We start from the raw sequence: 12,509 nt of genomic DNA, 5'->3' as shown, positions 1-12,509 counted from the left end.
GCAAACTGTTCCTGACTTTCCTGCACAATGTCAATGGAAAAGAAGGCATTAGCAAGATCTGCCACATAATGGTATGTTCCTAGTTCATGGCTGAGGGTATCCATCAAGCCTGAAATAGAGGGGATCGCAGCATGCATAGGGGGTGTGACTTTATTCAGTTCTCTGTAATCCACAGTCATACGCCAAGAGCCATCTGGCTTTTTTACTGGCCACACTGGGGAATTGAAAGGACTGTGGGTGGGTTTTATAATACCCACCTTAAAACCTGTGTCTTATTGGCCCTAAAGTCTTAGTGGATTGGGTACTTCCTCTGACTTCAGAATTATTATAATTTTTGTTAGGAACCTCCTCTGGCTTGAGGATTATTATAATTTTTGTATCAAAATCTTGCTGTATCTTAATTTTTATTATCTCTAAGTTGTTGTTATCCTCCGTTGCTATTGTGGAATCTGGTTACAGTGCTCCAGCTTTCTTTCACAGGGACCATTGCAGAAGATTGAGAGCATGTAGATTGTTTAAGGTGAGAATCCTGGAGGGGTGGAGTGTGGGGAAGTTGGGGTTCCTATGGCCAGGATCCTCACTGAACTTAAACCATCTGATGATGTATCTGGCCTGTTGCTAGGCTACTGCTTCCACACCTTTAGGCAATAAGCTATTATTGCACTGTGTAGAGAGCTCGGCCTAGTGCTCTGTGTGGAGGCAGAGATGCTAGCTAGTGCTTGACCTACCGCCAGGAGAACAAGCCAGGTAATAAACCCTTTCACCACAAAGAACTTTATGCTGTCCATTTCTTTGGTCACATTTAATCCATAGCAAACTTGCTGGGGCTGAAACCCATTGAAAAGACACCCAGACACAGCTGCCTGGCAACAAATGGAGAAACTCATTTAGAAAATCTAAATTTACTAAGAAGAGGTGGGGGTATGAGACATTTTCACCTTTACCCACCCCTCACTCTCACAGAAATGACTCCAAATGCTCTACCCTGGGCAGGTGCATGGACCTCACACCTGCTTCCTCCCTACGGTCTCCACAGGGCTCCTTATGCCTTTGACTCTCAGTAGAGGTTGCAGTTTTGCCTGAATGACAAAAAGTTGATGTTTGTCATCCTTGAATCCCTGTGTTACAGAAGTTCTATTTAGGGAGGCACAGCCAAGATGACTAAGGCCCTTCTCTCACTGAGCCCTCACTCATCCAGCAGAAGCTCTGCTCCAGATGCAGCAGGCTGAGAATACTAGGACCTCAATGGCCCCATTCCACTTCACTCTGAGGGGTGCCTCCATGCTGGGGGATGCAAGCCTAGAATACCAGCATATATCTCCCACCCCAGGATCTTCTTGTAAAGCAGGAATGTCCCTGCTGATATCTGTCCCCATCTGTGGCTTGAATGCAATGCCACAGATATTTTGCCTTGGGAGAAAGCAGACAGCAAGGAGGAAGGCTCACAGCTCTGCCTTAGGGGACTGACTTTATTTAGAAGAGAATGTGGAAAATTCCATGCATCAGGGAGTTATTGAAAACAATGGAGCTCTTGGTGGATAGCAATGAAAAGGGGGCTTATAACTCCAGGGCATTTGAACAACAAACAACAAGCAAAAGGACAGAACAACCAGAAGTTTACTTGAGAACTGAATAAGGGGACAGCCAAGAAGATCTCTCTAGGGATCCCAGTCAACTCTGGGAATCAGGAAGGCTGTGTGCAAATGCTAGGCTGCACCCACTCAGGACCACTAGCAGGATGTGCGGCAGACTTGAAAGCACTCCCCAACTCACACTGATCCATCAACAAATGGTAGATGGCTCCCTGGCACAAGGGACTTCAGCATACTCTCTAACCAAATACTGAGCCATGGCAACTCAGAAAGCCAGGCTTTACAATAAAATCACACGCATCTCTGACAGTCTGGCACTAGCTTTGTTTGCCCAAGGTTGTGCCCTTTCAGGAGTGATCAGAACATCCAAGCTACAAGTCCTTGGCTAAATTTGGGGGAAAATATAGATTCTTAGTGAAGGGGACTTAGTTTTTTCCCCCCTTAGAATAAGTGCTGCCATTTTAAGGATCCTACCTCAGCCAATCAGGACCTGGATCCTACCTCAGCCAATCAGGACCCGGATCCTACTCCAGCCAATTGGGGCCCGGATCCTATCTCAGCCAATCAGAGCTTGGGCTCTCTCCTCGCCGGTCAGCAAGAAGCCCACCAACCACCCTTAGACCCTGCCAATCAACCAGAGCCATGACCTCTCACCCCACCAACAGCCCCTAGATCCCCAATAAAACCTTTGTACTTTTGAAACTTGCTCACTTTCTCTGGCATCTTGCCACTGCGTTGGTGCAGATGAGAGATTGAACTCGAGATAGCTCGAATAAAGACTCTTTGCTTTTGCATCGGTGTTGGCTCCTTGGTGGTCTTCTGAGTTTTGCAACTTTGGGCACAACACTTAGAACTGTGATAGGAGCCTCCAAGTCACATACATGCACAATGGTGAAAGGTAAGTATCTTTGCGACCAAAGACGCTCAATCACAGCTTTTGAACAGTAAGTAGCTTATGCATTTCCCCTGACCCAAGGGAAACCCGTAAGGAGCAAGTCTGAAAGATTAAACAGGGAAAAAATCTGAGCAGGGACATAAGAGGCTGAACAGTGGAGCAAAACTAATTTCACAGAATTTGTCCATGCAACTCAGTTAACAAACAGTGACAAGAAGCCACACAAATGCATAAGCAGAAAACAACAAGAGACCTAAGTAGGGATAGGAGAGAAACTGTATCCAGAGTAGTTACCATATACTATCTAAAATGCCAGCTGCTATAAAAATATTTTGAGATACACACACAAAAAGAACATGTGATACACAAGAAGAAAAAGCAGGCAGTAGACACAGTGTGTGAGGGGACCCAGATGTGGGACTTAGCTGATGAAGACTTCAAGGCAGCTATTATAAATATGTTCAAAAGAAAACATATTTAAAGAATTAAAGGAAAGTATGGTATCTTACAAAACAGGGAATAAAAATAAATAAAGTCAATGTTTAAGTGAAATAAGAAAAAAAAAATACAGAGCGAGAAGGTACTTTAAAAGAGCCATGGAAATTATAGAGTGGAAAAGTACAATAAGTGAAATGAAAAATTCACTCAACTTAACAGTAGATTTAAGATAACAGGAAATAATCAGCAAACTTGAAGATAGATTGATAGAGATTATGCAATCTGAAAAACAGAGAAGAAAAAGGAAGAAAAATGAAGAGAGCTGCAGACTGACGTGGGACACCATTAAGCACACCAACATAAGCATAATAGGACTACCAAAAAAACTACTTTTTAGATTATTCTAAAAAATAATGGCTGAGAAATTCACAAATTGATGAAAAACACTAATGTACACACCCAAACAGTGCAATAAATTCTAAGTAGGATAAATTTGAAGAGACTTACATTCAGGCAAATTTCAGTGAAAATGACTTATTATATATAAATAAAGCCCAATAAGAATAACAACTGACTTCTCAACAGAAACAATGGAGGCAAGAAGGCAGTTTGAGGACATATTAGAAGTATAGAAAGTTAACCCCCAAATTGAAAAACTGTCAACCAAGAATATTATAACCAGTTAAATTATTTTTCCAAGATGATGGTAAAATAAAGATATTCTCAGAGAAAGAAAAATCTGAGCAAATTTGTTGCTAGCATATTTGTCTAACAAGAACTACTAAAGAAATTAGCAGGCAATGACAATAATGGCACAAAGGAGGAGGGGGAAATAAAACTATTTTGCCATAAGGAAATGACACCAGATGGTAACCTGAACTCAAAGGAGGAAATGAAGAGGACCAGAAATGGTAAACAAGGAGACTAACATAATGAATGATATACTTACTGTCCTTTCTTCTCTCAGCTTCTTTAAAAGACATATGATTGTAAAAGGTAGTGATTACAACAATGTATTGTTGGGTTTGTAGTATTTATAGAACCAATATATATAAAATGTTAGCACAAAAAATGGGACAGAATGGAGTTATATAGAAGTAAAGTTTCTGTATTTCAATGGAATTAAGTCTGAATACATTTAAACTAGATTTTAATATGTTAAAATGTGCATTTTATTCCCTAGAACAACCACTAAGAAAATAATTTAAAAATGTAATTTAAACAAATTATTAAAGGAATTAAATTTTACATTAGAAAATACATATTTACTATAAAAGACATCAGTAGAGGAGGAGTAGAGAACAAAACAATATATGAGACAGAAAACAAAAAGCAAAGTGGAAGCCATAAATCCTATCATATCAATAACATTAAATATAAATGAATTTAACAATATAATCAAAAGGTGGAGATTAACAGATTGGTTAACAAAAAAAGATTTATCTATATCCTGTCTATAGGAAAATACTTTGCTTCAAAGACACAAATAGGTTGAAAGAAAAAGATGAAAAATATATGCCATGCAAATAATCATAAGAAAGCTGGAGTGGATACAATAATATCAAACAAAATCTATTCTAAAACAAAAAATGTTACTAAAGATAAAGAGGGACATTTCATAATGATAAAGTTACTGCATCAAGAAGATATACAATTATAAACACATATGCATCTAACATCAGAACCCCAAACACATGAAGCAAAAACTGACAGAATTGACAGGAAAAATAGACAATTTAACCACAGCAGTTAAAGACTTCAAAACCACATTTTTAATAATGGATAGAACAACAGCCAGATGATTAACAAGGACTTAGAGGACATGAAGAACACTTAGACTCACTTAGACCTGCATAGTATACTCCAACCAACAACTGGAGAATACACATGCTCCTTAAGAGCATGTGGAATGTTGTCCAAGACAGACCATAGAACAAACTCAATACATTTAAAAGGATTGAAGTTTGTTCTCCAACCACAATGGAATTGAATTAGAATTTGTGTAAATTAAATAACATACTTCTAAATGGCCAATGGATCAAAAAAGAAATCAAAGGAAACTAGAAAAATCTTCCAGGTGAATGAAAACAAGAACTCAACATACCAAATCATATGGGATGCAGGTTGAGCAGTGGTCAGAGAGAAATTTATAGCTGTAAATATAAATATATATCAAAAAATAAAAATATCTTATTTCAATAACCTAAACTTTCACCTGAAGAAACCTCAAAAAGAAGAGTAAACTAAATGCAAAGTAAGCAGAAAGATTAAAGATTTGAACAGAAATTAATGAAATAGCAAATATAAAAAACAATGGAGAAAAATCAATGAAACTAAAAGTCCTTTGAAAAGGTCAACAAAACTGACAATCCTTTAGTTGACTTACTAAGAAAAAAAGAAAGAAGACTCATATTACTAAAACTGGTAATAAAAAGAGGGGAGATAACTACTGATCTTACAGAAATAAAAGGGAGTATAAGGTATTATTACAAACAACATTATGCCAACAAATTAGATAACTTGGATGAAATGGACAAATTCCTGGAAACACAAATTGCCAAAACTAATTCAAGAGGAAATTAAAAAAATTTTTAAGAGTTTGAAGTAGGTTCAGGCCCAAATAACGTTATTGCGAGATTATAATAAAATGTAAAGAAGCATTGATACCAGTCCTTCATAAATTCCTTCAAAAAGTAGAAAAAAGGGGTTAATTCCTAACACATTCTAGGAGGTCAGTATTATGCCGTCACAAGAATAGAAAACTACTGATTAACATCCTTTATGAATATGGACATAAAAATCCTCAACAAAATACAGCAACTAGAAAACCGTCCAACAACATATAAAAAGGATTATATACCATAAACAAATGGGATTTATCCCATGAGTACAAGGTTGGTTGAACATTTGAAAATCAATGATCATCTTTCAAGATGCAGAAAAAGCATTTCACAAAATGCAATAATGTTTTATAATAAAAACATCTAACAAACTGGAAATAGGAAACTTCCTCAACCTCATAAAGAGGGCATCTGCAAGAAACCTAGCTGACATAATACTCAGTGATGAAAGACTGAATGCTTTTTCTAGCATCAGGAGCAAGACAAAAATATCTACTCTTGTTCTACTCAATGTTGTGCTGGCAATTCTAGCCAGGGAAATTAGGCAAGAAAAGAAATAAAAGGCTTTCAAATCAGAAAGGAAGAAGTGAAGCTATTTCTATTTGTAGATGATGTGGTATTTTATGTTGATAATGATAAAGAATCCATTAAAAAACTATTGTAAAGTAGTGATTCTATAGCATCATACTATGCTGATGGACAGTGACTTTAATGGGGTATGTGGTGGGGACTCGATAATGGGGGGAATCTAGTAACTACAATGTTGTTCATGTAAGTGTATATTAATGATACCAAAATAAATAAATAAATAAACAAACACAATCTAATAAACTTTACCACATTAAAAAAATACTATTGTAACTAATAATTAGTTTAGAGGCATCACACTTCCTGATTCCCAGCTATATTACAAAGCTATATTAATTAAAATGGTGTGTACTGGCACAAAAACAGACACATAGGTCAGTGGAATAGAATAGAGAACCCAGAAATAAACTCATACATATATGGTCAATTACTTTAAACAAAGGGGCCAAGAATATGCAATGGAGAAAGGATATTCTCTTTAAAATATGGTATTGGGAAAATTGGACAGCCACATGCTAACACCATATACAAAAATCAAATGGATTAAAGACTTGAATGTAAGACTTAAAACGATAAAACTGTTAGAAGAAAACAAGTTCCTTGATGATGGTCTTGGTTATGATTTTTTTGGGGATTTGACAATTAAAATAAAGGCAACATAGGGAAAATAAACAAGTGGGACTACATCAAGCTGAAAAATCTTCTGCATAGAAAACTATCAACAAAATGAGAAGGAAACACACGGAATGGGAGAAATATTTGAAAATCATATCTGGAAAGGGGTTAATATAAAAAATACATAAAGAACTCATACAACTCAATAGCAAAACAAACAAAAATTTTCAAAAATTAACAAGTTGATCCTAAAATTCACATGGAAATAGGAGGGACCTGCTTAGCCAAACTACTTTGTAAAAGAAAAACAAAGTTGGAGGCTCACACTTTCTGGTCAAAACATACTACACAGTTATATAATCAGAACAGTGTAGTAATGGCATAAGAGTAGATACACAGATCAATAGAATAGACTATCAAGTGTAGAAATTTTTGACAAAGGTGCCAAAACAATTCAGCTCAGCAAATGATGCTGGACCAAGTGGATATGCACAAGTTAAAGAATTAAGTTAGACTCCACCTCACACCACATATAAAAGTTACCTCAAGATAGATATTTCTACACTGAAGGGCTAAAACTATCAAACTCTTAGAAGAAAATATATGAATAAATCTTTATGACTTTGGTTAGGCAATGGTTTCTTAGATTTGACCACAAGAGAATAAGAACAAAAGAAAAAAAGTAGATAAATTAGACTTCACCAAAATTAAATCTTTTGTGCTTCAAAGGACACTGTCAAGAAAGTGAAAAGGCAATCCACAGAATGAAATAAATATTTGCAAGTCATTTATCTGATAAGGGTTTCTAGTAACTGGAATATGTGAAAAACTCTTACAACTCAAAATAAAAATACAACCCAATGAAAATATAGGCAAAGCATTTGAATTGATATTTCTCAAAGAATATATACAAACATATGGTCAGCAGTTCTCTACACCATTAGTCATTAGGAAAATGCATATCAAAACCATGATGAATGGATGACTGTAATAAAAAAGACAGATAAGAACACGTGTTGTTGAGGATATGGAGAAATCAGAACCTCATATACTGTTGGTGGGAATGTGAAATTGTGTGGTGTCTTTGGAGCAGTTTGTCAGTCTCTCAAGGAGTTAAACATAAAGTTACTGTTTGACTCAGCAATTCTACCACTAGGTATATATCTAAGAAAAATGAAAATATAGGTCTACTCAAAAACTTGTGCATGCATGTTCATAGCAGCACTGTTCATAATTGGCACAAAGTAGAAACGGCCCAGATGTCCATCAGCAGATGAATGGATAAATACAATGTGGCATAGCTCTATGATGGAATATTATTCAGCCATGAAAAGGAATGAAATAAAGATAAATGCCATAACATGGATGAAACTTGAAAACGTTATGTGAACCAAGTAAGTCACAAAAGACCACATATGTGATTCCATTTATACGAAATGTCCAGAAAAGAATAAAGACAGAAAGTAGATCAGTGGTTTAGGGTGGGGGTGGTTGGAGGGTGATTGTTAAGGGGTATCCCTAGTGAGGGGGGTGGTGATAATGTTGTGAACTTAGATTATGGTGACCTTGGTTATGAATATACTAGAAACCATTGAATTGTGTACTTTAAATGGGTGAATTTTATGGTATGTGAATTACAACTAAACAAATATGTTTTAAAAACTAAAAAAAAAAATAAACCCATAAGACTGATGGGAGACTGAAAAGACATACTGGGTGACCCCTAGGGCATGGCTTTTCATGTTGGGGGTCCACTGTGGCTCTCTGTGAACCCTCCCCAGGCTCAAGCACTAGAATCTGGAGTTGAGCATGGAGCTTTTGGATCTGCACTGGCCATGTCCCAGAAACAAATCTTGGTGGTGTCTTCTCAGTGCCTGCTCACGCTGGGGCTTCTTCACTGTGACACCCCACAGTGACAGGAATGTGCCCTCGACCTGACCTGGGTGATTTGCAATTTCAAAAGCCCTTTCCCTAACTCCCTCTTTGAGTCATTGCCCCATCCTGAGAGAAGTGCATTATTCCCATTTAATGGGGGAACCGGAGACCAGAGGGGAGAAGGGGGTTGGCTAAGATCAATCAATGTATTACCAACAGACTTAATGATCACAGCCCATTGCTCTTCCTGCTTCCAAGTGGGCTGTCCCATGTCTAAAGACTATGGGACATTTTCTGCTGAGAAGGGGTAGGATGCTGGCCCTTATAGTCTTTCTGCAGGGATGAGGGTGGGTAACCATGTGTCTGTAGAGCATGGTGGGCTGAGGCTCAGATGGAACATGACCTTGGACAACAGGAGCTGCCAATTTTTTTGCCTGGTACACTAACAGGGGTGACAGTCCTGGTCTGTTTAATTTCAGCTCAGCTTCGTTTTTCTCCCCCAGCAATAAGAGTGTTTTAGAGCTTTACTTTGCTAACTTAGGATCATATCCCAAGCCCCTAATGCTTCAAACCCTGCAAACTGATGACAGGCATCAGAAAGCCTAGATGTCTTGGGATGGCAAGTGCGTCATGTCTCCTGAAACTCCGGACTTGCCTTCACAGCTAAGACACATCCCAAACTGCTCTTGTGCTCTGGCTCACACAACTGTCTGCTACACTGACGTCACACTTCCCGGTTTGCTCCTTGGTCCATCCTGCTCTGCTGGCTTGGGTCCTGAGAACAGAGCCGGAGTGCTGGGTGCCCCAGGGGCCGGCCACACTTGTGCTGTAAGGTGTCTGTGCCCATCACATCTCCCTGACACAACAGTGCGAGACCCCGGCTCCTCTCCATTGGGGTGCCTTCTGTGCACAGGGCCTGCCTGGGATTTCTGGCCCATTAGGACTTGAGTGCAATCCCCATCTACCCAAACCCATGTTCTATGTTAATTACTCTGCCCCAACTGTGGGCTCTCAGATTCTGGAGTCCCTCCTTGGGGACAGCTAGAGAAACAGCTAGCTCCACTGCTTCCAGCACTGAGGGCTTAGGGGGATGGGATTGTGCTTTCTCACTTGGTTGGACAGAAGAACTGGGATATTGCAGGAAGAGATCTGCTTACTTGGGGCACTGGCTGCATTTAGGCACCAAACTGATACCAGCTTCTGGTTGGTAATTATTCCCACACATTTGCAAAAGTAACTGGCAGGGAATGTTGGAAAGTATACAAGAATGAGCAGGTTTCTTATGTAGACCTAAAGTATGTTTTCTAAGGCTTTCTCTACAGAAACCCAGCCAACTAGAAAACAGCTCAACTGTTTCTTTAGATTTCTCATTTACTGAGATTGCTTACGAAGAACAGTGTGTCTGCTCTTCTTGGCAGCAATCCCAGGGACCAAAAGACACTTTTTAGAAATAAAAACTATATTGCAAATCCTCCAAGGAATATCTGGTTTGAATTTTTTGGTTCATTCTAGGTTAACTGTGACTTCTGTAGGCCTGTGGCAGAAAGCTGCCTGCCTGTCCACTTTCCTCCTATCCCCAGTCTTTCCTTCCCCTTACTTCTCTCCCATTTTGAACACACATATTTATTGGCCTTATTCTGCTAGCAGGTAGCTAAGCCTGCTGGAGCCACTTTTCTGTGCTGTGAGTCTCTGGGGCACCACCTCCATGGCCCCTGCCTATGCTGTGTCCTGTGCTGAGGCATTTACTGCTGAAGACTGCCATCGGCATTCAGGATCTTTAAGCTTCCATCATCTACTTGGAATCTGGGAGGAGTACGTGTATTGCAGGGAGGGCTCAGCGATACTTCTGGAACTAGTTTCACTCCTCTGGCCTGCTTTCCCTTGGTGAGCACAGAGTGGTGCTGTTCCTCCTGCTGCCCAGCACTGCAGACTGCCGCCCACTGCAGGGTGGTGCTCCACAGAGGGTGGGAGGAATGGAGTGTGTGTGTGGATTTTTCAGCCTTGCCTACCTCCCCATCCTGAGAAGTCCTTGGTTGGGGGTTGGACCCTAGGGCCACCTTCAACACCTGCCTTTGAGATGCCTAAGTCACCAACCATCATGGGCCTTCAGAGCTGGATGTCACAGAAGAGGTGGGCCATGAGTTCTTGCTGAGTACTGGGCCCGTGCCGGGCACAGAAGCCCAGTGGTTTCTCTCTGGGCTGAGGCAGCCATGTTCTCTGTGTCCAGAAGGGAGGAAGCTGTGCTGGCTTCAGGCAGCCTGAGTGCCATCTGTGCCTCCCTCAAGGCCTCTGTATGCCCTGCAAGCCCTTGATGGCCCCAGAGGCCTAGACACTCTGAGGATGTCTGGTCACCCCTCGGAGTTGACCTGTGGAGACCATGAGCTCCTGGACAGGAGACTCCAGGCAGGGGCACCAATCTATGCAGAACCCTGGCCCGGCATCCCTAAAGCTGGAGCACACCACTCAGAAGAGGCTGGTGTCTGCGAGAGAAGATAGGAAAATCGGGGCCTGGCGGGGAGGGATAATGGGGGTGGTGTCAGCAGTGGCCTCCTCCGGCTCACTGTCCCCATCATCCATGCTTTCCAGGGACAGGATGATTCTGACCGCACTGTCTTCAAAGTGCACCTCTTTCTTCTTGGCTGGTGAGCCCACTGGCTCCACAGTCAGCTCCGTCAGGGTATCTGGGTGCTGGGGGGCACTGGGCTTCTTGGCCCCCTTCAGGATGCTCTTCATGTGGATGAAGAGGGAGCCAGGCCCTTCCCTGAGTGCCCCCTGGAAGGTGTAGGTTTGCTCAGTGTCACCAGAGCTGGTGGTAGTCATGGTGCTGCTGGAGGCGTCTGTGTACTGCTCTGGGGGGACTGTAGCCTCAGGGGCAGCTTTGCTTTTCCGCTTGCTCAGGAGGAAGTAGGCCAGGCCAGTGATGATGAGCATGGAGCCTGGAAGAGACCTGGGATGTCAGGAAACTGGATGTGCCCCAGACAAGCCGAGGCTGGCCAAGGCCACTGTCCAGAGAGCCGTGGTGCCATCTGTGCAGCCACATTGGGGCCCCTGCATTCTAGCTGTCACAGCTGACTTGTGCTCAAACACCTACTTCAGATTTGGGGGCAGGCTTGTTGCCTGGCCCAGGGGTGTCAATGGGGCTGGTGCTGTGCTGAAGCCCCACCCTGATCTGTAGCCAGGGACCCTGGGCCTGACCCTTTCCTGCCTGCCCAGCTTCCCTCTCAGAAAGTTCCTGAGGAGCCCAGCTTTCCTCTCAGGAGCGCTGCCCATGGGCCTAGACTCTGTCACAGAGACAGAGCCTGGTCTCTTTCATTCTCAGGAGTGGGGAGGCCCCCCTGAACTTGCTTGATAGACTTGAGACTCTGGCAGACCCCTCTCTGTCCCCCCATCTCCAGGCCATTTCCAAGCCCGCATCCCCTGCTCTCCTGGGAGCGGGAGGTGGTGGCTCCGTCTGGCCCTGACATTGCTGAATCCTTCTCAGGAGTCCGGGAGGGCCAGATAGCATGGCCATGAGAGGCTGGGCAGGTAGGTTCAGAGAAGCCACCAGGAGGAAGAGGAGGCCCTGCCTCTCAGCTTTGCTCCCTGGGCATTTCCAATGGGTCATAGGAGGGACACAGTTTTGGCAGCTAGGGAGGAGGGAGCACAGGGTGCTAACAGAAGAGGCAGTGGACAAAGTCCAGGAGGTGGCGTTGAGTCCTGGCTCCTGGGATCAGAAGCTGGGCTGGCTAGTAAGGTCTGAGGTGGACTGGAAGGCGACGGTGAGCTCTGAGGGTCCACCGGGGGCCTGTCACGGTTTGCCTTCCCGGCCAGAATTAAGGGTTTGGACCTGAGTGGGTATGCACTGGGGAGACATGGAAGGCTTTGGACTGACAAGTGACTATCTCT

At 42.1% G+C, this 12,509-nt stretch overlaps 1 protein-coding gene across 1 annotated transcript in view; it reads right to left on the bottom strand.

Annotated features, from left to right (window-relative positions):
* Window positions 1–2,033: 2,033 nt before the first annotated feature.
* Window positions 2,034–12,509, bottom strand: part of TMEM72 (transmembrane protein 72) — a 32,664-nt gene continuing 22,188 nt past the window's right edge. The window contains exon 5 of the mRNA XM_036908766.2: window positions 2,034–11,560. Within this exon, the coding sequence (XP_036764661.2) occupies window positions 11,088–11,560 (473 nt within the window). The 3' untranslated portion in view covers window positions 2,034–11,087. The remainder of the gene's footprint in view (window positions 11,561–12,509) is intronic.

This window comes from Manis pentadactyla, chromosome 8 (assembly GCF_030020395.1).
Source record: "Manis pentadactyla isolate mManPen7 chromosome 8, mManPen7.hap1, whole genome shotgun sequence".
Lineage (NCBI taxonomy): Eukaryota > Metazoa > Chordata > Mammalia > Pholidota > Manidae > Manis > Manis pentadactyla.
The sequence above is the reverse complement of the archived record's forward strand: the minus strand, read 5'-3'. Positions and strand labels throughout refer to the sequence as shown.